At 42.4% G+C, this 26,843-nt stretch overlaps 2 protein-coding genes across 5 annotated transcripts in view; one reads left to right on the forward strand and one right to left on the reverse strand.

Annotated features, from left to right (window-relative positions):
• Nucleotides 1-628: 628 nt before the first annotated feature.
• Nucleotides 629-21,070, forward strand: baiap2l2a (BAR/IMD domain containing adaptor protein 2 like 2a). 3 transcript variants are annotated; one of them, XM_029727287.1, is made up of 13 exons: nt 629-867; nt 1,219-1,294; nt 1,990-2,076; nt 13,590-13,651; nt 13,961-14,032; nt 15,016-15,096; nt 15,555-15,680; nt 16,163-16,352; nt 16,632-16,851; nt 17,127-17,192; nt 17,395-17,551; nt 18,162-18,205; nt 20,352-20,450. In XM_029727287.1, the coding sequence occupies exons 1-13, from the start codon at nt 814-816 to the stop codon at nt 20,428-20,430; spliced, it is 1,314 nt and encodes a 437-aa protein (XP_029583147.1). In that variant the 5' UTR covers nt 629-813; the 3' UTR covers nt 20,431-20,450. The 3 variants fall into 3 exon arrangements, with proteins under 3 accessions (XP_029583147.1, XP_029583146.1, XP_029583145.1); XM_029727286.1 differs by having other exon boundaries at nt 630-867; nt 17,383-17,551; XM_029727285.1 differs by having other exon boundaries at nt 632-867; nt 17,380-17,551; nt 20,352-21,070.
• Nucleotides 21,071-24,183: 3,113 nt separating this feature from the next.
• Nucleotides 24,184-26,843, reverse strand: part of LOC115170914 (parvalbumin-7) — a 41,062-nt gene continuing 38,402 nt past the window's right edge. For both annotated transcript variants that reach the window (XM_029727289.1, XM_029727288.1), the window contains exons 3-5: nt 25,248-25,380; nt 24,890-24,999; nt 24,184-24,766 (exon numbers count right to left, since the gene is read on the reverse strand). In XM_029727289.1, coding sequence (XP_029583149.1) covers nt 24,741-24,766; nt 24,890-24,999; nt 25,248-25,380 — 269 coding nt within the window. In that variant the 3' untranslated portion in view covers nt 24,184-24,740. The remainder of the gene's footprint in view (nt 24,767-24,889; nt 25,000-25,247; nt 25,381-26,843) is intronic.

Raw genomic sequence — 26,843 nt, forward strand, 5'->3', positions numbered from 1 at the left:
AGGTGTGCGTAAGGATGGGCATACCGTCCTCGAGTGCCAGAGAGGGGGAGCAGAAGCAGGTGTGACAGTAGCCCCCCCTCTAGGGGCGCCACCCGTCTTCCCACCTGGGCGAGCCTGACGAACCGGCTGAGGCGTGGGAGCCCGATGAGCCGGCTGAGGCGTGGAAGCCTGACGAGCCGGCTGAGGCATGACGCGGGATGGGAGCCTGCCAAACCCGCTGAGGCGTGGGAGCCTGACAAGCCGGCAGCCTGGCGCTCGAGGGGGAGCGGGAGCAGGCGTGACAGATTTTCTAAACCTGCAACTAGTTTCTAGCCAGAGGAATCTGTATTTTCTTTCTTCCCACGTCACCTGAAACCCATAGTGTTTGAAAATCACCATCTTTAAAATGTTTTAGGTTTTGATGATGTCATCGGGTAGAATTGTATATATTTTTCTACAAAACGTAGAAATGCACAGTTTTCACATATGTAGACGCTGGTATTGCAATGGAGATAATGAAAATGGCCATTTAAGGCCCCTACTTACACAGCTAACCTATCTTTGTTAAGCTTAGGTCACTAGTCGCTGCGTGTTCTGTGTTGTTGAGTCGTTTATAGCTTTGACTTGATTAATAATTGACAACAGTCCTCTCTGAGCTCCAGTGTCAATTACTCACACATTCTGTTCTGCTCCTCGCCCAGTTTCCTGTGAATTAGAACATCCGCGTTGATACGGATAGGGCACTTTCGGGACTGTCACCTTATGTTTCACAACGTATAAATAAATAGATTAAACGTTTCATAGGCAGCCAGTGGGAACACTTTGAGAGTCAGAATGTCTGGACAAAACTGCGACCAGTTGCATCGTTCTACTTTGGGCATATATGCGGTGAGTGAGATTGGTTTGAACTCTTGACAATTGTAGCGTAGCCCTAGATATAAGCTTCAACTAATCTGCAATGCACATTTGTTGTTTGTATATTCTGTTCAATTTGGCGCACTATACTTGTGAGCAGTACTGTATTCTATGGATAAATACAATATGACTTATGAACAGGGTATATCTATACAGCTTACTGTTCAAGTTAAGCACCACACCTTTCAATGTTTCACTGTGTGTGTGTCTCTCTCTGTCTCTCTCTCTGTATGTGTGTGTGTGTGTGTCTCTCTCTGTCTCTCTCTGTGTGTGTGTGTGTGTGTGTGTGTCTCTGTGTGTGTGTGTGTGTGTGGGTGTCAGCAGAGCCTGATGGATCAGTTCAACCCAAGTCTACAGAAGCTAGTGTCTTTGGGAAACAGCTACATGCAGGCTTTCCAAGGTGAGAAAGAAAGGAAGTGAAACCGATGACCTTTGTGGCATACATTTGACTACAATGAAGCATTCCAATAAAATAGAGTACATTGTGACAAAAGAGTCATTCTCAGCAGAGTCATACATACAGTTTATGACTCTGATTTATACTAGAGGTCCTTCTCAGAACTATACAAAGCTTCCACATCTCATCAATGAGAGATCATTTGTCGTGCCCTTCCTTGCCACCTCTCCTCCCTTCTACACAACAAACCTGGAAATAAATACAAATTACTTTTCATTTTGTTAACAGAGTTCATCAGGTTTCCCTTGTAAAGTACTGCCATATCACTTGGGGATGTTTATTACGATGAACCTATAGGACATAATATAATCTACACATGTTTCTATTGGTTGAACTGCTGAATGTAAATGTGTCTGTCCAGTTTATGTTCTGTCTGCAGCAGTCCTTTTCCACTCCAAATCAATGAGATATGGAAATATGGAACATGTATATGTGATGGGCCCAGCTATTTGAATGAATTATAGATGAATCTGTCGATGCATATTAAACAACCTTTCTGCAATTTGCTGCTTTCAGATTCATGTGTTTGTTGTGCTTTTACTGACATGAGTCTAACTCTGGCATGTCAGAAAAGTGAATCATATCAACTGGATATGCAATTCAATTGCTTGTTTGTTTCTGTGTGTGTGTGTGTTTAGCCCTTGCTGTGACCAGTGAGGCTTACTTCAGCACCCTTGCTAAGATAGGGGAGCAGGCCTTCCACACCATGTCGTCTCGCTCCATTGGTAAGAATCTCTTCATTCACTGTGTGTGTGTGTGTGTGTGTGTGTGCGCGTGTGTGCGTGCGTACGTGTGTGTGTGCGCATTACATATGTGCATGTGTCTGCGTGTGTGTCAGGTCAGTTAAAGAGTATGAGAAAGGTAGAGAGATGCAGGAACAAAGCTAGAGAAACTCAAAGGACCAATGTACTGTATGGGTCCTTTGTGCTGTTTATGGTTGTGGTTATTACCCCAATCAATGCAGTGTCCTTCATCGAACCACACAGAGCAAAGTTTACCTGACAGGCAGCACATTGGTACACTTCCTTTTACCGTCACAATACCTCTGGAGCTTTCTTAGACGAGGGCGTGTGTGCATGTGTATGTGTGTGTATGTGACAGAGGGTGGACACTGGGTTGGGTTGAATAGCAGTTGTGGTGTATGCGTGTGAGTTTTTTGTTGTTGTGCCATACACAGTATGTCTGTTCCTGTTTGTATAGAGCAGAGTTATAGAGGGCATAGGTGCGTATATCTGTTATTTTTACCCCATAGTGGAATATGAATTAAAATTAACTTTGCCCACATCAGTGTGACTGTAATGTTGATGCATTTTGAGATAACAAGACAACCTGTGCGTGAGTCTAACCATAACAACTGGTCCAGAGTCAGTCTTCCCATTTCCCTCATAATGCTAATAAGAGGTATAATGTAACCGGAGCCCTTGTTAGGGGGTGTTATCTGTACTATAGCAGTGGAATCAGGTGACAGACCGACAGGTAGTCTTCAGAGCCATATGCATAATAGAGTGTAACAGGCTGTGGGTCCTGTTTAGTTCATTTAACCCAGCCTGAACCTAGCCACTCACAGACACTCTGAGACAAAAAGGCGTTACAGATGTAGGATCTTAATTTGATCACCCTGTTGCATGAGAATTTTCCTGAAATGTAAAACATGTACTGTATTTGAGGTTTAAAAAGGCTTCTGAAATTTGTAATTTCCACTTTGACATGATTGATACATTTACCTTACGGAAAATGTATCAACCCCTACAAAAAGTCAATTCATTATACATAATAATTCACATTTCCTGTTGCTGCTAGGTTATTTTCCTTCTATAGGAAACTGGCTCAAATTAAGATCTTACATTTGTATGTAAGGTTGGCTATGGAAACCCACATAGCAAACGGGCTCAGTGTAGTTGAGCATTCACTGATTGGACTTCTCCCACATTGCAAAACATTTCCTGTAAAATATACAGTAACTTACTGTCAGCAACGCCAAGTCAGCCCGTGCTCATGGTTCTCACATGGGAAGTGGAATGATGGGCTACAATGACTTTGCTCATGATCATGGCAATTTTCTTTTTCGCGTATGCTTTTTCATTATCTGGATAAACACTTGTGGTGTCCAAAATGCTATCATATCACGCAATTATACCATTTATAAAATGGTCAGATATATCTATATAAAGCTCCTATCTATCTAGTGCCTTCAGAAAGTATTCATACCCCTCAACTTATTCCACATTTTGTTGTGTTACAGCCTGAATTCAAAATGTATTAAATTTACATGTTTTTATATATTTTGCAAATTTATTGAAAGTGAAATACAGAAATATCTAATTTATGTAAATATTCACCCCCCCCCCACCCCCCCCCGAGTCAATATTTTGTAGAAGCACTTTTAGCGGCGATTGCAGCTGTGAGTCTTTTTGGGTAAGTCTAAGAGCTTTGCACACCTGGATTGTACAATATTTGCTCAATATTCTTTAACATTCTTCAAACGGTCAAGTTAATTGTTGATAATTTCTAGACAGACATTTTTAAGTCTTGCCATAGATTTTTAAGTGGATTTAATTCAAAACTGTAACTAGGCCACTCAGGAACATTCAATGTTGTCTTGTTAAGCAACTCCAGTGTAAATTTGGCCTTGTGTTTTAGGTTATTGTCCTGCTGAAAGGTGAATTCGTCTCCCAGTGTCTGGGGGAAAGCAGACTGAACAAGGTTTTCCTCTAGGATTTTGCCTGTGCTTACAGTAGCTCTAATCCGTTTATTTTTATTCTAAAGAAATCCCTAGTCCTTGCTGATGACAAGCATACCCATAACATGATGTAGCCAAAATTATGCTTGAAAATATGAAGAGTGGTACTCAGTGTTGTGTTGGATTTGCCCCAAACATAATGCTTTGTTTTCAGGACAAAAAGTTAATTTCTTTGGCACATTTCTTGCAGTAGTACTTAAGTGCCTTGTTGCAAACAGGATGCATATTTTTTAATATGTGTATTCTGTACAAGCGTCCCTCTTTTCACTAGTATTGTGGAGTAACTATAATGTTGTTAAACTCTGTAACTGTTTTAAAATCCCCTTTGGCCTCATTGTGAAATCCCTGAGCAGTTTCCTTCCTCTCCGGCAACTGATTTAGGAAGGACACCTGTATCCTTGTAGTGACTGGGTTAATTGATACACCATCCAAAGCCGAATTAATAACTTCACCATGCTCAAATTCACTACTGGAATTGAGGGACCTTACAGATAATTGTATGTGTATGGTAAAGAGATTGGGTAGTCATTCAAAAATCATGTTAACTACTATTATTGAACACGGAATGAGTCCATGCAACTGATTATGTGATTTGTTAAGTACTTTTTTTACTCCTGAATGCATTTAGGCTTCACATAAACAAAGGGGTTGAATACTTATTGACTCAAGACATCGCGTCTATACATTTTTGCATTCATTTCTAAAATGTTCATAAAAACAAAATTCCACATTGATATTATAGGATATTGTGTGTAGATCAGTGACACAAAACCTTAATTGAATCAATTTTAACTTCACAACAAAATCAGGAAAAAGTAAAGGGGTGTGAATGCTTTCTGAAGGCGCTGTATAGGTAGGGGTAAAGTAACTAGCAGCAGCATCTGTGGTGAGTGAGAAAGTGTGTGTGTATATGTGAGTGTGTGTGCATGTTATATGTGTGTGGGGGTATGTAGTGTGTGTGTGTGTGTGTGTGTGTGTGTGTGTGTGTGTGTGTGTGTGTGTGTGTGTATATATGTGTGTTGGGGTGTCAGTGTAAGTATGTGGGAGGGTGTGGGTAGAGTCCAGTGTTTGTGCATAGAGACAGTGCAAGAGAGTAAGTGCAAAAAAGTGACTGTATACGGTATATGGGTCTTTCTAAAAGATAATTGACCAATGTGGGATAAAAATGTCTAAATGGATTGAAAAAAAATCGAATGTTTTTTTATGCAGTTCAACATGTGTACTTAGAGGAATAAAAGTGAATATATGCAAATTGGCCAATAACTCTACCTATACAACAACATAGGCCTAGGACTATACATTCTTTAAGCAGGGTTCATACAGACATTGGCAAGTCTAATTCAAGGACTTTAAGGGACTTTTTCAAGCACTTCATTGTAATTTTCAAGGACCTGAATGTTATACAATTGTATAATCTATGTAATTGTACATATAGGGCCTAATATAGAACCTCCATCCATGCAAAAAGTGTAAAAGAAAAATTACACTATTACCACTTTAACATATTATTTTTTTAGGCCTTGATATTCATATTATTATTACATTCTAAAATATGTGAGAATAACGTGGACATTGCCTGACTAAAATATTATCTTCCCAGTCATGTGAAATCCATGGATTAGGTCCTAATTCATTCATTTCAATTGACTGATTTCCTTATATGAACTGTAACTCAGTAAAATCTTTGAAATTGTTGCATGTTGCGTTTGTATTTTTGTACAGATTGGATTTATACATGCCGATTTTTCTGTAGCCTTGTTCCCGACGTCGGCACACATAATAAAGCCATGAATAGGGACAACATCCCTAGCCGTGTCCTCAAAGCATGCACAGACCAGGCAAAGGCAAAGATAACTGAACTAAATGACTACCGCCCGTAGCGCTCACTTCTGTCATCATGAAGTGCTTTGAGAGACTAGTCAAGGATCATTCACCTCCACCTTACCGGCCACCCTAGACCCACTTCAGTTTGCATACTGCCCCAACAGGTCCACAGACGACGCAATCGCCATCACACTGCACACTGCCTTATCCCCTGGACAAAAGGAATACCTATGTAAGAATGATATTCATTGACTACAGCTCAGCATTCAACACCATAGTACCCTCCAAGCTCATCATCAAGTTGGAGGCCCTGGGTCTCAACCCCACCCTGTGCAATTGGGTCCTGGACTTTCTGACGGGCCGACCCCGAGGTGGTGAAGGTAGGAAACAACATCTCCACTTCGTTGACCCTCAACACTGGGGCCCCACAATGGTACGTGCTCAGGCCCCTCCTGTAGTCCCTGTTCACCCACGACTGCGTGGCCATGCACACCTCCAACTCAATCATCAAGTTTGCAGACGACACAACAGCAGTGGGCTTGATTACCAACAACGACGAGACAGCCTATAGGGAGGAGGTGTGGGCACTCGGAGTGTGGTGTCAGGAAAACAACCTCTCACTCAACGTCAACAAAACAAAAGGAGATGATCGTGGACTTCAGGAAACAGCAGAGGGAGCACCCCTCGATTCACATAGAAGGGACAGCAGTGGAGAAGGTGGAAAGTTTTAAGTTCCTCTGCGTACACATCACAGACAAACTGAAATGGTTCACTCACACAGAAAGTGTGATGAAGAAGGCGCAACAGCGCCTTGTCACCCAAAACCCTGACAGACTTTTACAGATGCACAATCGAGAGCATCCTGTCGGGCTGTATCACAGCCTGGTATGGCAACTGCACCACCCTCAACCGCAAGGCTCTCCAGAGGGTGATGCGGTCTGCACAACGCAAACTACCTGTTCACACCCTACTATCCAGAAGGCGAGGTCAGTACAGGTGCATCAAAGCTGGGACTGAGAGACAAAAACAGCTTCTATCTCAAGGCCATCAGACTGCTAATCAGCAATCACTAACTCAGAAAGACACAATCACTGGCCACTTTGATAAATGGATGACTAGTCACTTTATACAATGCACACTAAATAACGCCACTTTAATAAAAAAAAAAATAAAAAAAAAAAAAAAAAAAAAAAAAAATATATATATATATATATATATATATATATATATATATGACCTTTATTTAACCAGGTAGGCTAGTTGAGAACAAGTTCTCATTTGCAACTGCGACCTGGCCAAGATAAAGCACATCTACCATTCCAGTGTTTAATTGCTATATTGTAATTACTTCGCCACCATGGCCTATTTATTGCCTTAAGTTACCTCATTTGCACTCATTGTATATAGACTTTTTGTTTTCTTTTGTTCTACTGTATTATTGACTGTATGTTTTGTTTCTTCCATGTGTAACTCTGTGTTGTTATATGTGTCAAATTACTATGCTTTATCTTGGCCAGGTCACAGTTGCAAATGAGAACTTGTTCTCAACTAGCCTACCTGGTTAAATAAAGGTGAAATAAAAATAAATAAATAAAAATATACAGTGAGTGCAAATGAGGTAAGATCAGGGAGTTAAGGCAATAAATAGGCCATGGTGGCAAAGTAATTACAATATAGCAATTAAACACTGGAATGGTAGATGTGCAGAAGATGAATGTGCAAGTAGAGATACTGGGGTGCAAAGGAGCAAGATAAATAAATAAATACAGTATGGGGATGAGGTAGATGGGCTATGTACAGGTGCAGTGATCTGTGAGCTGCTCTGACAGCTGGTTCTTAAAGCAAGTGAGGGAGATATGAGTCTCCAGCTTCAGTGATTTTTGCAGTTCGTTCCAGTCATTGGCAGCAGAGAACTGGAAGGAAAGGCGATCAATGGAGGAATTGGCTTTGGGGGTGACCAGTGAGATAAACTTGCTGGATGGAGCGTGTGCTACAAGTGGGTGCTGCTATGGTGACCAGTGAGCTGAGATAAGGCTGGGCTTTACCTAGCAGAGACTTGTAGATAACCTGGAGCCAGTGGGTTTGGCGACGAGTATGAAGCGAGGGCCAACCAACGAGAGCGTACAGGTCGCAGTGGTGGGTAGTGTATGGGGCTTTGGTGACAAACCGGATGGCACTGTGATAGACTGCATCCAATTTGTTGAGTGTTGGAGGCTATTTTATAGATGACATCGCCGAAGTCGAGGATCGGTAGGATGGTCAGTTTTACGAGGGTGTGTTTGGCAGCATGAGTGAAGGATGCTTTTTTGTGATATAGGAAGCCGATTCTAGATTAAATTTTTGGATTGGACATGCTTAATGTGAGTCTGGAAGGAGAGTTTACATTCTAACCAGACACCTAGGTATTTGTAATTGTCCACGTATTCTAAGTCAGAGCCGTCCAGAGTAGTGATGCTGGATGGGCGGGCAGGTGTGGGCAGTGATCGATTGAATAGCATACATTTAGTTTTACTTGCGTTTTATAGCAGTTGGAGGCCACGGAAGGAGAGTTGTATGGCATTGAAGCTCGTCTGGAGGTTAGTTAACACAGTGTCCAAAGAGGGGCCAGAAGTATACAGAATGGTGTCGTCTGCATAGAGGTGGATCAGAGAATCACCAGCAGCAAGAGCGACATCATTGATGTATACAGAGAAGAGAGTCGGCCCGAGAATTGAACCCTGTGGCACCCCAATAGAGACTGCCAGAGGTCCGGACAACAGGCCCTCCGATTTGACACACTGAACCCTATCAGAGAAGTAGTTGGTAAACCAGGCGAGGCAATCATTTGAGAAACCAAGGCTGTCGAGTCTGCCAATAAGAATGTGGTGATGGCAGGTCGATCAATACGGCTGCACAGTAATGTCTCTTATCGATGGCGGTTATGATGTCGTTTAGGACCTTGAGCTTGGCTGAGGTGCACCCATGACCAGCTCTGAAACCAGATTGCATAGCAGAGAAGGTACGGTGGGATTCGAAATGGTCGGTAATCTGTTTGTTAACTTGGCTTTCAAAGACCTTAGAAAGACAGGGTAGGATAGATATAGGTCTGTAGCAGATTGGGTCTAGAGTGTCACCCCCTTTGAAGAGGGGGATGATCGCAGCTGCTTTCCAATCTTTGGGAATCTCAGACGATACAAAAGAGAGAGGTAGAACAGGCTAGTAATAGGGGTTGCAACAATTTCGGCAGATCATTTTAGAAAGAGAGGGTCCAGATTGTCTAGCCCGGCTGATTTGTAGGGGTCCAGATTTTGCAGCTCTTTCAGAACATCAGCTATCTGGATTTGGGTGAAGGAGAAATGGTGGGGGGCTTTGGCGGGTTGATGTGGAGGGTGCCGGGCAGTTGACCGGGGTAGGGGTAGCCAGGTGGAAAGCATGGCCAGCCGTAGAGAAATGCTTATTGAAATTCTCAATTATAGTGGATTTATCGGTGGTAACAGTGTTTCCTAGCCTCAGAGCAGTAGGCAGCTGTGAGGAGGTGCTCTTATTCTCCATGGACTTTACAGTGTCCCAGAACTTTTTTGAGTTTGTACTACAGGATGCAAATTTCTGTTGGAAAAAGCTTTCCTTAGCTTTCCTAACTGCCTGTGTATATTTGTTCCTAACCTCCCTGAAAAGTTGCATATCACGGGGGCTGTTCGATGCTAATGCAGAACGCCACAGGATGTTTTTGTGCTGGTCAAGGGCAGACAGGTCTGGAGTGAACCAAGGACTATATCTATTCCTAGTTCTACATTTTTTGAATGGGGCATGCTTATTTAAGATGGTGAGGAAGGCACTTTAAAAAAATAACCAGGCATCATCTACTGATGGGATGAGGTCAATGACATACCCCGGCCAGGTCAATTAGAAAGGCCTGCTCGCAGAAGTGTTTTAGGGAGCGTTTGACAGTGATGAGGGGGGGTCGTTTGGTCGCAGACCCATTACGGATGCAGGCAATGAGGCAGTGATCACTGAGATCTTGATTGAAAACAGCAGAGGTGTATTTGGAGGGCGAGTTAGTTAGGATGACATCTATGAGGGTGCCCGTGTTTACGGATTTGGGGTTGTACCTGGTAGGTTCATTGATAATTTGTGTGAGATTGAGGGCATCAAGCTTAGATTGTAGGATGGCCGCGGTGTTAAGCATGTCCCAGTTTAGGTCACCTAGCAGCACGAGCTCTGAAGATAGATGGGGGGCAATCAATTCACATATGGTGTCGAGGGCACAGCTGGGGCAGAGGGTTGTCTATAGCAAGCGGCAACAGTGAGAGACTTGTTTCTGGAAAGGTGAATTTTTAGAAGTAGAAGCTTGAATTGTTTGGGTACAGACTTGGATAGTAATACAGAACTCTGCAGGCTATCTTTGCAGTAGATTGCAACACCAGCCCCTTTGGCAGTTCTGTCTTGGTGGAAAGTGTTATAGTTAGCGATGGAGATTTCAGGGTTTTTGGTGGTTTTCCTAAGCCAGGATTCAGACACGGCTAAAACATCCGGGTTGGCAGAGTGTGCTAAAGCAGTGAGTAAAACAAACTTAGGGAGTAGGCTTCTAATGTTATTAGAATATTTGCATTGACATGAAATCAGTCAAAACACCTCAAAACAAGACATGGTATCAATAACATGACGAAAAATGCTGAAATGAGTCACTTACGATTCCTCACACGGCATTTTGTCATTCTTGCTAGCAATCTGGCAATCCAGAATCACAACAGGCTGACTTCTGCCCCATGGAAGCGCGCACATCGTTTTTGTGACGTTGTCAGCCAACCCATCTATATAGCTAGATGCTAAATAATTTTATTGTAAACACACACACACACACATTATCTATTCACTTACTCCTGCAAATACAACAACCGTCTCACTCTGTGTTTGGTGAGCTGCATCTCTAGCCCTCTTTCTCAAGAATTTCCTATCTTCTATAAATTGGGAAAAAAAGTTATTCAGCTATCAAGCTTTGTTTTTCAACAGATACGGTAGCTAACTAATTGAGCTGACGTTACTGAAAGTAGCTAACGTTAGTCTTAAGTTAGCTAGCTAGTTTAGCAATTCTTTGCATATTTGAACAGTAGCGTTACTTGATTAGACAGTAATTGGTTTGTTAGTGATACTTGTGGGGTAGTGAACGAAGTTTTCAGTGTCTAGATAGCTAATCAATTACTGTCAAATGGTGTAAAGTACTTAAGTAAAAAATACTTGAAAGTACTACTTAAGTAGTTTTTTGGGGGATCTGTACTTTACTTTACTATTTATATTCTTGGTCACCTCCCTGACCAAGGCCCTTCTCCCCCGATTGCTCAGTTTGGCCGGGCGGCCAGCTCTAGGAAGAGTCTTGGTGGTTCCAAACTTCTTCCATTTAAGAATGATGGAGGCCACTGTGTTGTTGGGGACCTTAAATGCCTCAGACATCTTTTGGTATCCTTCCCCAGATCTGTGCTTTGACCCAATCCTGTCTTGGAACTTTACGGACAATTCCTTCGACCTCATGGCTTGGTTTTTGCTTTGTCATTGTGGGGTGTTGTGTGTAGAATGATGAGGGAAAAAAACTATTTAATCCATTTTAGAATAAGGCTGTAATGTAACAAAATGCGAAAAAAGTCAAGGGTTCACGCCTTATATGTTAATGAGCCAGCGATTCTTTTCCCTCCCACAATATTTTACCACAGCAATATTTTTATATAGCAAAAGAGCAATACAGTACTTTATTGTTGAATTGTACTGAAAAGCTATTCAGCAATTGCTAATAGTGAAAATGTAATTCTATATTACAGCATACCAACTGATATTTGGTGATTTATATCACTTGTACTTTGGGCCTTAACAAAGGCTTCGAAACTGACAGTGACTGCAGGGCAAAAGAGACACGGTTGTTGAATTCGTTCATTTTCAGTAATTTGGTCTTCACCAAGTGAGTTAATAGGATAATGTTATCATTATAATGAAATTCTATGAAAATACATTAGATAGTCCTTATTTTGAGGCCTAGCTTTACCTTAATACAGTGGCCTGAAACATATGGTTTACAGGCCACACACATCAGGCTAGCAAGTAGGTTTTCAAAGATCCAGTAACTTTCCCCAAATGTCCTGATTTTCCAAAAATCCTGGTTGAAGGATTTCCAGGAATCTTCCAATTGGGATTTCTGGAAAACCTGGGAAATTTACGTGTATTGCATGTTGTTAAAGGCCTGGTTTCTGTATAGCACTTTGTGACATCTGCTGATTTAAAAAGGGCTTTATAAATACAGTTGATTGATTGATTACAATATGTCAGTTAAATTCATACAGCATTCTCACTAATGGGTGCAACAAATACAGCCTCTTACAAGTCACACCTAAAAATATGTCAACAATCTTTAGAAACTGGTTTCATCCGTCTCCTGTTACCGGGCAGAAAAATTGTGGCTCAGTCAATCAGTGGCCTGGTTAAGGACAACACCATGCACCCACTGGTGTTAAAAAAGTGTTTGCGCTCCAAAAATGCAGTATGATACAGTATTTTGCATAACAGTGAATTACTGGCAGAAATTGACCAGTAAGTTACTGTACATTTTTGGGACAAAGTTTGTATATTACTGTATTCTCTGGGGGTAGAACATTCTCACTCAACTAGAGCTTCTTACAAGGCATGCCTTAAAATATGTTAATGAGATTCTTTCCCCACCCACAGCATTTTCCCACAATGCACCATCATGTATTCTGTAAAACACATTTAAGGTATGTGTCTGTGCATTCTACAGTGTTTTACTGGCTTGTGCCATCAAACCCCTGCAACTTTTACAGAACGCTGCAGTCCGCCTGGTATTTAACCTTCCCAAGTTCTCCCATGTCATCCCGCTCCTCCTAACACTCCACTGGCTTACAGTCGAAACTAACATCCACTACAAGACCATGGTGCTTACCTAAGGAGCAGGAAGAGGAACGGCCCCTTCCTATCTTCAGGCTACACTTAAACCCTACACCCCAACCTGAGCAATCTGTTCTGCCACCTCTGGTCCTTTCGCCTTCCCAACCCTACGGGTGGGCAGCTCCCACTCAGCCCTGTTCTGGCACCCCAATGGTGGAACCAGCTTCCCCCTGAATCTAGGACAGCAGAGTCCTCGGCCATCCTTCTACCTCTGAATTTTTCTGATATCTATTTTATTGAGGAAAAATGTACTTGCCTGTGATATGTGGTTGACCCACCTAGCTGTTTTAGGATGAATACACTAACTGTAAGTCGCTCTGGAGAAGAGCATCTGCTAAATGACAGAAATGTGAAATGTAAATGTAAAATGACAGAAAACTCTTACAACGTGCTTTAAAACACGTTTACGATATTTTACTGTGAATTCTACCGTGTTTTACTGTTGAAATTACAGAAACGTCTTACAGTGTAGTCAGAGAGATGCGCCTTGGGATGTTGTTAAAGATTATAAAAGCAGGCTCTCATTCAGTGTGTGTGTGTGTGAGGGGTGGCGGGGAAGGAGCGTATGTGTGTTCTGACACTGTGTGTCTCTCTTTCTGGGATGTGTGTGTGTGTGTGTGTGTGTGTGTGTGTGTGTGTGTGTGTGTGTGTGTGTGTGTGTGTGTGTGTGTGTGTGTGTGTGTGTGTGTGTGTGTGTGTGTGTGTGTGTCTTAATGTCTGCCTATGATCATTTCTCATTGTGTCTCCCAGGAGATGTCCTGATTCAGATTTCAGAGAACCAGAAGCGTCTCACCACTGAACTGGAAGGAATAGTAGGTTACTTTACACTCCTCATCAAACAGTAGAACAGTGGCACTGCACTAGTTCTTGTACTGTATTAGAATTCAAAATGAAGAATTACGAGTGTATTGTAATTAATTGTACCTGGGGTTGTAGGTACACCTGTCAAAACAACTCACAACTAAGCAACCCACTTATTAATATGTTGTACTGTATATTTTACTAGATGGTGTAACAACACAGTTGATTCTATAATCGGACAATTTGAGATGTGATTGTTTGGCTTACCAGTGGTGTTTCGACTACTGCGATCATAATAACCATTCTCTGTGTTGCTCTAGTTCCGCTGGTTCCACACTGAGGTGCTACAGGAGATGAACAACAATGTCAAACTGGATAGGGACTACATAGCAGTGAGTAGCCACTCTCCTTCACATATGGGGCGGCAGGGTAGCCTAGCGGTTAGAGCTTTGGACTAGTAACCGAAAGGTTGGAAGTTCAAATCCCTGAGCTGACAAGGTACAAATCTGTCGTTCTGTCCCTGAACAGGCAGTTAACCCACAGTTCCTAGGCCGTCATTGAAAATAAGAATTTGTTCTTAACTGACTTGCCTAGTTAACTAAAAAAATACTCCTTTCAAATACTGTAGCCCCTTGTGTTGACAGTACAGAAGTTGTGTAGTAAAGCTCATGGACTGGCAGACTGAATGTAGTGGGCAGTGCTCCAAGTTTGATGCTTGTGTGAGGATCAAACAAAGTGTTATTTACTCCTGGACCATTCCTTATTGACACTTTTACATGAAAACTATGGTGGTGTTATTATGTATACACTGAGTGTACAAGACATTAGGAACACCTTCCTAATATTGAGTTGTACCCCCTTTTGCCCTTAGAACACACTCAATTTGTTGGGGCATGGACTACATGCCCCAACAAATTGGGGCCCATGTTGACTCCAATGGGAGTCAACAACAACATGGGATGCTGGCCCATGTTGACTCCAATGCTTCCCACAGATGTCCTTTGGGTGGTGGACCATTCTTTATACGGGAAACTGTTGAGGGTAAAAAACCCAGCAGCGTTGCAGTTCTTGAAACACTCAAACTGGTGCGTCTGGCAAGGGCACTTAAATCTTTTGTCTTGCCCATTCACCCTCTTAATGGCACACATACACAATCCATCTCTCAACTGTTTTAAGGCTTAAAAATCCTTCTTTAACCTGTCTGCTCCCCTTCATCTACACTGATTGAAGTGAATTTAACAGGTGAGATCAATAAGGGATCATAGCTTTCACCTGGATTCACCTGGTCAGTCTATGTCATTGAAAGAGCAGGTGTTCCTAATGTTTTGTACACTCATTGTAAATGTATCTGACATTGATGTAATGTGTCCTCCAGGGCAGCAGGAGGCAATATGAGATGGAGGTACAGATCCAGGCCATATCTTTGGAGAGGCAGCTGAGGAGAGGGGCTCACCAGGTCAATCCACTCAATGTGTGTGTGTGTGTGTGTGTGTGCCAGAGGAGGTTGGTGGCACCTTAATTGGGGAGGACGGGCTCATGGTAATGGCTTGAGCGTAACAGGTGGGATGGTATCAAACACCTGGTTTCCATGTGTTTGATGCCATTCCATTTGCTCCGTTCCGGCCATTATTATGATCTGTCCTCCCCTCAACAGCCTCCGCTTGTGTGTGTGTGTGTGCGCGCGTGCGCGTGTGCGCGTGCGTGTGTGTGTGTGTGCGTGCGTGCGTGCGTGTGTGTGTGTGTGTGCGTGTGTGTGTGTGTGTGCGTGTCAGAAAGAGTATGAGTAAAATAAATAAAATATAAAGATTAAGAGTGCACGAGGGAGAACGCTATTACATTTCTGTAAAGTATTTACACAGTGCGTGTCTGTGTCAGAGGAAGTTCTATATTTACACATTGCATGTGTGCTCACAGGATGAGTACATTCACTTCCTGAGGGAGAGTCAGCGCGAGGCTCTGATGGAGGAAGAAAGGCGATACCGTTTCCTGGCTGAGAAACACTGTGGTCTCACTCAGTCCATCATCTACCTCATGAACAAGGTAGTGTAGCTTAGTTCATTGTACTACAGTCTCATTTAATCATACACACTCAATAATATGCCATTTAGAAGACACTTTTATCCAAACCGACTTACAGTCAGGGATGCATGCATTTTACATATGGATGGTCCCGGGAAGCAAACCCACTATCTTGGCATTGCAAGTGCCATGTTCTACCAACTGAGCTACAGAGGACCACCCTCTCCATTACTGTCATAAAACACATTCATCATAGAAAGAACCGTGGCTGGTTTGCAATATGACAACCTGCTCCTGGCCTTTTCCTTTTCCAAATCTCCAATTTGTGGATTTGAAGGGAATGAATAAGTAGAGGCACCACCTAGTGTGTTGCGTTCTGTTTTTATTTTTTGAGAGAGAGTGTTAAGTAAGAGAGAAGAGATTGAGTTTCCTGACTAGATTAAAGCCAATGAGTAAACAAGGTGAATGAAAGTAATGTAACGTGTGTGTTTTCGATGGGCCAGACAGGGGCAGGGGGAGGCCTACAGCAGATAGCTGATGGATGGAGAGACCAGGTCAACGCCACCAGACGACCTGGATCCCGGAACCCCTCTCGCCTGGACCAGGACAACACATCCAGAATGAGGGAGGAGGACAGGGGGAGCCAATGGTCAGGCAAAGAGGAGCAGCCTCTGGGAAGATTGCCCTCCAGAGGTGGGGGCATGATATACTGTATATCTACACTACAGTATACCAAACCTATAGTGTTAAATAGAGTACTCATCTTCGGGCTCAGTGGACAACTTTGGTGGAAGCTATCAATGGCAATGTCCATGCTAAAACAGGTTACGTCCATCTGGATAAATACTATGTACATACCATACTCATGGTGTTCAGGTGTCTTTCCTCTCCTATGACCTGCCTTCCTGGCCCTCTGATGTTCACACATCCTCTCCCCTCTCCTTCCTCCCCTCTCACCCTTCACCCCCCCAGGCCCATCACCCCAGAACACCCGTTCCCGCTCCAGCTCATTTGGCGAGTCCCTAGGACTGGGTGGAGGTGGAGGAGGGAGACCTATGAGAGCTCTGGTATCCCACCCCGCTAACTCCAACAGCCCCACCATGCTGCCCTTCTCCCGGGGGGAGGTGGTGAGCGTGCTGGTGCAGGAGCCCCGTAACGGCTGGCTCTACGGCCGGGCAGAGAGCAGCTCACGGTGAGGGCGAGGGAGGGAGAGAGAGATGCTCCTGCCTTCAAGGCAGAGCTGCCCTCACAGAACAACATTGTATAAGGAAAACTTAAATCCGTTCAAGAGATACTCCACTTGATACTGTAGTCTTTAGGATATGAACCAGAAAATGTAAAATACCATTTTAATATATATATTTTAGCCTACTTGCTTATGAAATGTGCTGAATGCTAGCATGCCATAGCTCTCTGTCCTTCATAGAAACTCATAGAAATGTATCTCTTCTCTGCTTCCCCCCACAGTCAGGGCTGGTTCCCAGCTGCCTATGTGGGGACACTGGAGGAGGCCCCTAGATCAACTGGCTCCAGGTGATCCACTAGCGCCACTGTCTCTTAAAGGGACAGTTCACCCAAATTTCCCCTCAAGGGAAATTATAATTTGCCTATAATTTCCCTTGAGGGGAAATGTGGGTGAACTGTCCCTTTAAGAGATAGTTGCTAATGAGTTGCTGATGCTAATGCTGTTTTGACTTTTGGTGACCTTTTGACCCTTTAGTAGCTCCACCCTTAGGAGCGCCCACAGTATGGACAACCTGCTGGACCAATCAGGAAGCAGCAGCCACGGTAGACCCCCGCCCCCGCCGCCGCCTCCACCCAATAGACAGACAGAGATGCGTCCAATCACACCCAGCATGGAGAGAAGGGCGGAGACTCACTCTGACAATAAGGTAATGCTGCCTGGGTGAATGATCACTGAGGATCGATGTTGGCCATGAAGTTCTTAAAGTCTAGTGTTTACACTGTTTACTCTATGGTGAGCCTGCTGTACGACACTAACGTGGTGTTTCTAATAAATCAATGTTGGTTTGTTATTGTTAACATGATAGTCTGAGGAAAGTCTCTGAGTGAAAGTCATTCCTATTCAGGTTTTTGGTGAGGCATAACAAGTAATGAAAAGCTACCTATAGTAAAAGCTAGTTAGAATGGAGTTAAAGCTGAAAAGGTTAGAGAAATTAGTATTTAAAATCTGCTGCATGTTTGTCCTCCGGCCAGCAGGGGCACTGTGGCAATGTGCTGTTCTCTATGACGCCACAGCCCTCCTTCTGGTGGATGCAGGGGGGAAGCTCCAGCTGCTGACAGTGTAGGGGGGTGAGGAGTGTGTGAGTGTGTGTGTGTGTCTGTTTGTGTGTGTGTTTGCATGGTGTTGGATCTTTGCATGGTGTGGATTGCACACCCGTAGATGCTCTGCCCCCCTCTCTGGGTTACAGCTATATATATGTAAAAATGTTTGCATGGGATGGAATACCTTTAAAGTTGTGTTCTTTCCTCCCCTTGCAGAGAGGAGAGCGCCATGGTGGACCTGGGCCAAACCTCTTCCCAAAGTAAGGAACAGCCATTGCAGTTCTCATCAGTCCTATTTGTGTTTATTCATTACTAAGAAGTGATATCTATAGAGATCGTTCAAGATTGACGTCGAAATTGGATGTTTATCCATGTCCCGAGGGAAATGCCATCCAAACCGGCAACTATGGGCAACAGTGAACACTATTACCGTCAAGTAGGCTTGGGTTTTGCTAGGGCGTGGTGCCTGGGTGTAATCCCATGATTCTGGGTCAGAAGGTTGTGTGTTCGATCCCAGTTGTGGACACAGTTTTTTTATACAGAGTGCCTTCGGAAAGTATTCAGACCCCTTAACTTTTTCCACATTTTGTTAGGTTATAACCATATTCTAAAATTGATTAAATCGTTTTTTCCCCTCATCAATCTACACACAATACCCCATAATAAAAAAGCAAAAACAGTTTTTTTGACGTTTTTGCAAATTCATTTTACTGAGGAGTGGCTTCCGTCTGGCCACTCTACCATAAATGCCTGATTGATGCTGTCCTTCTGTAAGATTCTCCCATCTCCACAGAAGAACTCTAGAGATCTGTCACAGAGTGACCATTGGGTTCTTGGTCACCTCCCAGACCAAGGCCCTTCTCCCCCGATTGCTCTATTTGGCCGGGCGGCCAGTTTAAGGAAGAGTCTTGGTGGTTCTAAACTTCTTCGATTTAAGAATGATGGAGGACACTGTGTTCTTGGGGACCTTCAATGCTGCAGAAATGATTTGGTTCCCTTCCCCAGATCTATGCCTCGACACAATCTCGTCTCGGCGCTCTAAGGACAATTCTTTCGACCTCATGGCTTGGTTTTTGCTCTGACATTCACTGTCAACTGGGACCTTATTTAAACAGGTGTGAGCCTTTCCAAATCATGTCCAATCAATTGAATTTACCAAAGGTGGACTCCAATCAAGTTGTAGAAACATCAAGGATAATCAATGGAAACAGGATGCGCCTGAGCTCAATTTCATGTCTCATAGCAAAGGGTCTGAATACTTATGTAAATAAGGTATAAATGTTTTTTAGTTTTAATACATTTGCAAACATTTCTTAAAACCTGTTTTTGCTTGTGTGTAGATTGCTGAGTATTTTTTTAATTTATTTAATCCATTTTAGAGTATGGATTAACGTAATGTAACAAAATGTGGAAAAAGTCAAGGTGTCTGAATACTTTCCGAAGGCACTGTATATAACCTATCCAAAACCTTAACCCTTACCTTAAAGCAGCAATCAGCAGTAGAAACAATAACAAAGAGGACTCCCTGCCACTGTTTTGGTAAAAAGCTGAGGGATGGGGCTGGAGAAATGCAATCACTCTCGAATTCATAGACAGACTATGGATGCAAAGACTGACCATCCATGATATCAAAATTAGAGTTTTAACCATGTTAACATTCTCTTTGTTTACAAATGTTGAGCAAAACAAGCTGATATTTTAAGTTCTACTGGGGTACGACAGTTGAACTAAGCTCCTGAGGCATTTCTAAGTTATATTCTTCAAGAATCAATGGGTACATATCATACATGTATAAGTCCAAAAATGGATGTAGCAATTGCTGATTGCCGCTGTAACCATTCAGAATGAGTGCCTAAACTTAATGTTTTAACCCTATCCCAAACCTTAACCCTTACCTTAACCTTTGGAATGAGTGGCTAAACGCATCCCTTAACTTTGAAATTTGACGTTTGGAGGAATGGAACGATACAGAGCAGCAGGAGTCAACCCAGGGTATCAAAAACATTTGGAGCAACTTCAAAATTTGACGTTTGGAGAACGTGGAAAAATGTCTAATTCTGCAGTGAGACTGTGAGAGCTTGTTGGAGATATTGTAATCTGCGTACACGTTCAAATGTCTCTCATTTTATCACAAAAGGTTATGCAAATGAGTTGCTGTATGTGATGATGCTGGGCCATGCTGGGTCAGTTAGTTTTGGAGAGGCGCCGCTGTGCGTTGGGTTAGTGCTGCTGTACACTCTGTTCATCCAAATAAACGACAACTTCATTATTTCATGGGAAATCATCATTCTGGACTGTTTATGCTGGTTAACAAACTACGTGTGAGTTTCGGTTTTCTTTCAGGTTCGTTTAAACATAATGCGGGAGCTAACACATCTCTGTTCTCTCACTGTCTTTGTTGTATAGGGGCACCAACCCTTTCGCCACTGTCAAGCTGAAGCCCACGTCCACCGATGACAGATCTGCGCCACGGCTCCGTCGGTGATGAGGTCACGCCCTTGGGAGGTATTGGGCGCGTTCCAGTTCGACTACATTCCAGTCATTGCATTCCATCAACAAATGGTTTCATTCCGCGTTATCGACTGTGCAGTCGACTGCTACATCATATGATTCACTGATATGTTAAATAAATACCTATCCAGGCGTTGTGAGATCTGGCAGGTGTCTGAAATGTAGTCATGCAAATGCAGCAGGGGTTTTAGGGTTGATGCCCTAAAACTGCCCCAAATCTTCCCAAACTGTTGAAAACTGTCTTAATTAAAACTGCCCCAAACTTTCTCTAAGCAGCTCCTGATACCAATCTTGTACAGTTGGTTATTTAAAAATATGATGGAGTTTATCAGATGATTACAGTGATAAAGGAAGTTCGGGCGGTAATGTAAGATGCCAGAAACCCGAACAGATGCTTGGTGCACTGATTTATCTGGCAAGTGCATTAATACGTTTTATTTAATTAGTGACAAATCTTTTAGGGCGCTCATTCATGCACTTTTATTCAGAATCAGGAATATTTTCTGACTTTATATACAGTTGAAGTCTGAAGTTTACATACACTTATGTTGGAGTTATTAAAACTCATTTTTTTCAACCACTTCACACATTTCTTGTTAACAAACTATAGTTTTGGCAAGTTGGTTAGGACATCTACTTTGTGCATGACACAAGTACTTTTTCCAACAATTGTTTACAGACAGATTATTTAACTTATAATTCACAATATCACAATTCCAGTGGGTCAGAAGTTTACATACACTAAGTTGACTGTGCCTTTAAACAGCTTGGAACATTACAGAAAATTATGTCATGGCTTTAGAAGCTTCTGATAAACTAATTCAATCCCAGAACAACAGCAAAGGACCTTGTGAAGATGCTGGAGGAAACAGGTACAAAAGTATCTATATCCACAGTAAAACGAGTCCTATATCGACATAACCTGAAAGACCGCTCAGCAAGGAAGAAGCCGCTGCTCCAAAACCGCCATAAAAAAGACAGACTATGGTTTGCAACTGCACATGGGGACAAAGATTGTACTTTTTGGAGAAATGCCCTCTGGTCTGATGAAACAAAAATAGAACTGTTTGGCCATAATGACCATTGTTATGTTTGGAGGAATAAGTGGGAGGCTTGCAAGCCAAAGAACACCATCCCAACCGTGAAGCACGGGGGTGGCAGCATCATGTTGTGGGGGTGCTTTGCGGCAGGAGGGACTGGTGCACTTCACAAAATAGATGGCATCATGAGGTAGAAAAATTATGTGGATATATTGAAGCAACATCTCAAGACATCAGTCAGAAAGTTAAAGCTTGGTCGCAAATGGATCTTCCAAATGGACAATGACCTCAAGCATACTTCCAAAGTTCTGCCAAAATGGCTTCAAGGACAACAAAGTCAAGGTATTGGAGTGGCCATCACAAAGCCCTGACTTCAATCCTATAGAAAATTTGTGGGCAGAACTGAAAAAGTGTGTGCGTACAAGGAGACCTACAAACCTGACTCAGTTACACCAGCTCTGTCAAGAGGAATGGACCAAAATTCACCCAACTTATTGTGGGAAGCTTGTGGAAGGCTACCTGAAACGTTTGACCCAAGTTAAACAATTTAAAGGCAATGCTACCAAGTACTAATTAAGTGTATGTAAACTTCTGACCCACTGGAAATGTGATGAAAGAAATAAAAGCTGAAATCCTTCTCTCTACTATTATTTTGACATTTCACATTCTTAAAATAAAGTGGTGATCCTAACTGACCTAAGACGGGGAATTTTTCCTAGATTAAATGTCAGGAATTGTGAAAAACTGAGTTGTAATGTTTTTGGCTAAGGTGTATGTAAACTTCTGACTTCAACTGTACATGTCAGGTACAGGAAATATCGTGGTAGAAGTAGTTGTTTTTGTCAAAGCTTTTTGCGTTGTTTTCTTCAAGTAGCACTTTCATTTAGTTTTGCTTGTACAGTAACAGTATGCCAATTTAAATCAATACTTCACTTTGATGCTAAACTACAGTGAACCACAGTGAGCTAATCTTTCTCTTAGGAATGCCATGCAGGTAGATTGTTATGACAAGTGAGTTTTAGCGCTTAACTTAACAGTGCTGTTTTGTTCAGTGCCTTTAGTAAATGTACTATGAGATTTGTTTTTGTTTGCTCATGCAGGCAGTAGGGTGGCCTACTACTCTAGTGAAGAACCCAGGGTTTGTCAATTCTAATCCACCAATGGGGATACTTAACCTAAATGACCCTTAGTGTGTATCCAGCTATGTAAATGGCTGACATGTGAGAGTGTTGCGCTAATGTAATATCTCTAACAAAACAATGGCTTTTGACTTTACTGCTAGAATAAAAATGGTAGCTGCTTTTCACATTGTTTCCAATTCCTTTAATCAGACAGAAACACATCCTCTGATTCTGTTTTTTAGTTGCTGTTGATATTTTACACATTTATTTTCTAGTTATTGAGGGCCAATCGGTAGTGCTGAGCGATTAACTGAAATTTATTGAACAACCAATTAACCGACGTCGGTTCATTTATTTGAATTCCATTTAGTTCTTTTTTTTTTGTGAGCCCAACGCGCCGTTTCTGTAGAGAGAAATCCAATAATTCACGAGCAAAATCAAGTCAAGAACTATGTGGGACGCTTGGCTGTAGTATTAAGCCAATAATTAAACCTAATTCAGCACAGAAATTTGGTAATTAACTACAATGACCATAATCCATTGCGCCTGTACTTCCCGGCTTGGATTTGAAACACACAGACCAAATAGACCGCATGAGAGGAATGTACAGAACACAACAATGAGAGGAACAGAGACAATTTGTGAAAGTATGCCTTACCTTCTTTGAAGAACTAGTAAAATAATGATTTTAACAGACTGCTCTGCAACATTATTAAACAGGCTAGCCTAGCTAAATAGGATGACTAAATACAGTACGGTATATGAAGCACAGAAATACTGTTAGATGGTCGGGATGGCTGGCTGCTACTACTTGAGCAGAGATGAGATGATGACTTTAAGGAATTAAAAATTATAAAGACATCAGATAAAAACGAAGTAATGTACTGAAATATGTTATCATTATGATAGTAGTTTTCTATTTTTCAATGGATGTCTACCCAATGTGGACCTGACAGAGACAATGGAATATTTGAAATGTTTTGACAATATAATGTTCACTATTTTTGGTTTGTAATTTCCATTAAAAAGCTTTAAAATCATTTAAATTGTTTTATTTCGTAATGCATTTAATGTGTACCCCATCCCTGCAGTCAAAGGACCAAATTGCCCTCTAGTGGCCTCATTGGTGGAATGTTATTAATAGTTTTCATAACTTCACAATTCATTAACATCCTTTTTAAAAAGCCGCCGAAAATCTATGTCAAACGGTTTTGCTATATTTCTGTCGTCTGTGATGCAATATTGGGAAGCAAACTCAAAATGTAATACATTTCAACTCTATATCTGACATGGTACAGGTGTCTTATTTTTTTAAGCCCATAAACATGTGAATGAGGGGTATACTTTTGTTTCAAAGTAGATTTATTTAACCAACACTCTGTGTGACTCTGATTTAGCCCACTGCAGTATAAGGCTAAATATATTATTGAAACCGAAATCGAAAACCGTGATTACTTTTTTGTAATCAAACCGAAACCGAACCGACCTCAAAAAGCACTAATCGCTCAGCAATACCAATCGGAGAAGAGAAGGAGACAAACAGAGGAAGCATTCAGAGTGAGTCAGTTGCTCTTGAGGCATTTTTTAAATTTATTTTAGTTTGATCGTTCACAGCTTCATCTTTTGGTGTGTTTTTACAACAGCTCATTACCAAAGGAGAGAGGGGAAGAAAGGAAAGGAGCAATGCCAGAAAGTTGAAATAGAGACAGAAACAAGGGACAGATAAAGATAAAGAGTGGGGGAAGAGGGACAGCGTAAAAGGAGGGTAAAGTAAAATGACTTTCTCTCATTTTGAAATATCTACATTATTATTTTAACTTGAGGTTATTGGCCTTCCAGGCGGTCTGATAACTATACATAAACAGAAACACATACGTTTTGTATAAAAAGGAAAAAATAAATAGGTTGTGGGTGGGAATTGTGGAGAGGGGTAAGTTAGCGGGGTGGGGGGCGGGAGCCACGACCCCATTCCTCCAGTGCAGTAGTAGTAGTGCGCTTGAGTGGGAGATAGCTGGATGTCAGTGAGGGCAGGTGGAGGGATGAGGTGGGGGGGGCTGCAGACTTGGAGAGGGGGAATATCGGGGCCGGGTGGTGGAGCGCTAGTCGGTTTAGGGATGTGTCTATTACTCGTGCACCAGGGCAACGAACTCTGAAAGAGAACAAGGAGAGACAAGAGGTTAGAGCACTCTGTGGAGTCTGTGGAAAATCGGATGACGCTATGATGACACAGGTGAGTATATGTGTCCGTCGGTCAGAGAAATAGTTTACTTACCGTCGATGCCGATCATGCCGTCTCCGTCCTTGTCGGCTTCGTTTAAGAACGCTTTGGTTTCTTTGTCGGTCAGGTCCCTGCCGTCTGAGGCAAATCCCTTCAGTACGAACCTATGGACAACAGGAGGATGGCAGAGAGACTTGAATAGAGACAGTACAAAAACTAGGAATGCTCTGGTGCCTAAACAGTTAAACGTGAGTGTTTGTTTGTGGATATGGGATGTGGACGCATGTCCACGTGGTCACTGGATAGTCACCACACACTGTATGTTATTTAATAAATGAAGGAGTGTGTAGTTAGTCAAAGTGTCGGTGTGTGTGTCTCTGTCTGTGTCTTTCTGGTTGTGTGTGTCTCTTACTTGAGCTCCTCCTCCTCTATGAATCCGCTGGCATCAGCGTCCAGCACCAGGAAGGCTTTCTTCACATCCTCAGCTGACTTGGCCTTCAGACCCACCATCTCAAAGAACTTCTTATGGTCAAACGAGTCAGCCGCTGCAAGGCATAATACACACACAGTTTAGTGAACACACACGCATGTGCGCACACACACACATACAGAGTACAGACACAAATGGAGGCAGGCACACGCATACATATGCACACACGCGACAGGCACGCATGCACGCAGACAGACCGCTTGGCAAGCGGTACCGGAGTGCCAAATCTAAGACAAAAAGGCTTCTCAACAGTTTTTACCCCCAAGCCATAAGACTCCTTGAACAGGTAATCAAATGGCTACCCGGACTATTTGCATTGTGTGCCCCCCCCCCCCCAACTCCTCTTTTACGCTGTTGCTACTCTCTGTTTATCATATATGCATAGTGACTTTAACTATACATTCATGTACCTACTACCTCAATTGGGCCGAACAACCAGTGCTCCCGCACATTGGCTAACCGGGCTATCTCCATTGTGTCCCACCCACCACCCACCAAGCCCTCTTTTACGTTACTGCTACTCTCTGTCCATCATATATGCATAGTCACTTTAACCATATCTACATGTACATACTACCTCAATCAACCTGACTAACCGATATCTGTATGTAGCCTCGCTACTTTTATAACCTCGCTACTGTAAATAGCCTGTCTTTTAACTATTGTTTTATTTCTTTACTTGCCTATTGTTCACCTAACACTTTTTTTGCACTATTGGTTAGAGCCTGTAAGTAAGCATTTCACTGTAAGGTCGACACCTGTTGTATTTGGCGCACGTGACAAATAAACTTTGATTTGATTTTAGACAGGCGCGCACACACGGATGCTTGCACACGCACACACTCACACAAAATACAAAAAACAGCATAGGTGGCTGCCTGGATACAACACTCCAGAGGCTAAACGTTAATGCTAAACAATCATTAAGAGATTACTGTTTTTACACTATGATACAGTGTTTGTCTGAGTGTATGTGCGTGTGTGGATCCAGAGCATGTGTTGTGCCAGTGGTCATATCAATTCTATAGGTTAGAGGACTGTGCCAACACCAGGACTAGCTGGCATCCTCTGGCAGATGTGTTTACACAATACCAGTTATTACACTATCATAATTATGTCAGATATGATGTGCTATTACAGTATCATAATTATGTAAAAATGTGTTGATCCCAAATGGCACCCTACTTGCTATATAGGAGGGCACTATAGGGAATAAGGTGCCATTTGGGACCCATCCAATGTGTATGTTTGACCAAGGAGCTCCTCCTGTTAACACTTTAGTATCGAGAACACATATTAGCCACTAACGTGTAATCAATAAATGAATGATACCTTTATTAAGTATTATTAGCCATTTATTTAGCCTCTATTCAGTATTTTCTTGTTTACACATTATGGGACAGTTTCCCATACACAGATTAAGCCTAGTCCTGGACAACAACAGGAAAACTTTCAATGGAGAATCTTCATTGAGAATGCTTCTTAGTCCTGGACTAGGTTTAATGTATGTCTGGGAAA

This window comes from Salmo trutta, chromosome 32 (assembly GCF_901001165.1).
Source record: "Salmo trutta chromosome 32, fSalTru1.1, whole genome shotgun sequence".
Taxonomy (NCBI): Eukaryota; Metazoa; Chordata; class Actinopteri; order Salmoniformes; family Salmonidae; genus Salmo; species Salmo trutta.

What these genes read in the sequence shown, in the direction of transcription:
- baiap2l2a (XM_029727285.1), top strand. Translation starts at nt 814, where the DNA reads ATGTCTGGACAAAACTGCGACCAGTTGCATCGTTCTACTTTGGGCATA. An exon ending in GGGAAGATTGCCCTCCAGAG is followed by an intron (nt 16,353 to 16,631) that starts GTGGGGGCATGA and finishes TCACCCCCCCAG; the next exon opens with GCCCATCACCCCAGAACACC. An exon ending in AGACTCACTCTGACAATAAG is followed by an intron (nt 17,552 to 18,161) that starts GTAATGCTGCCT and finishes CTCCCCTTGCAG; the next exon opens with AGAGGAGAGCGCCATGGTGG.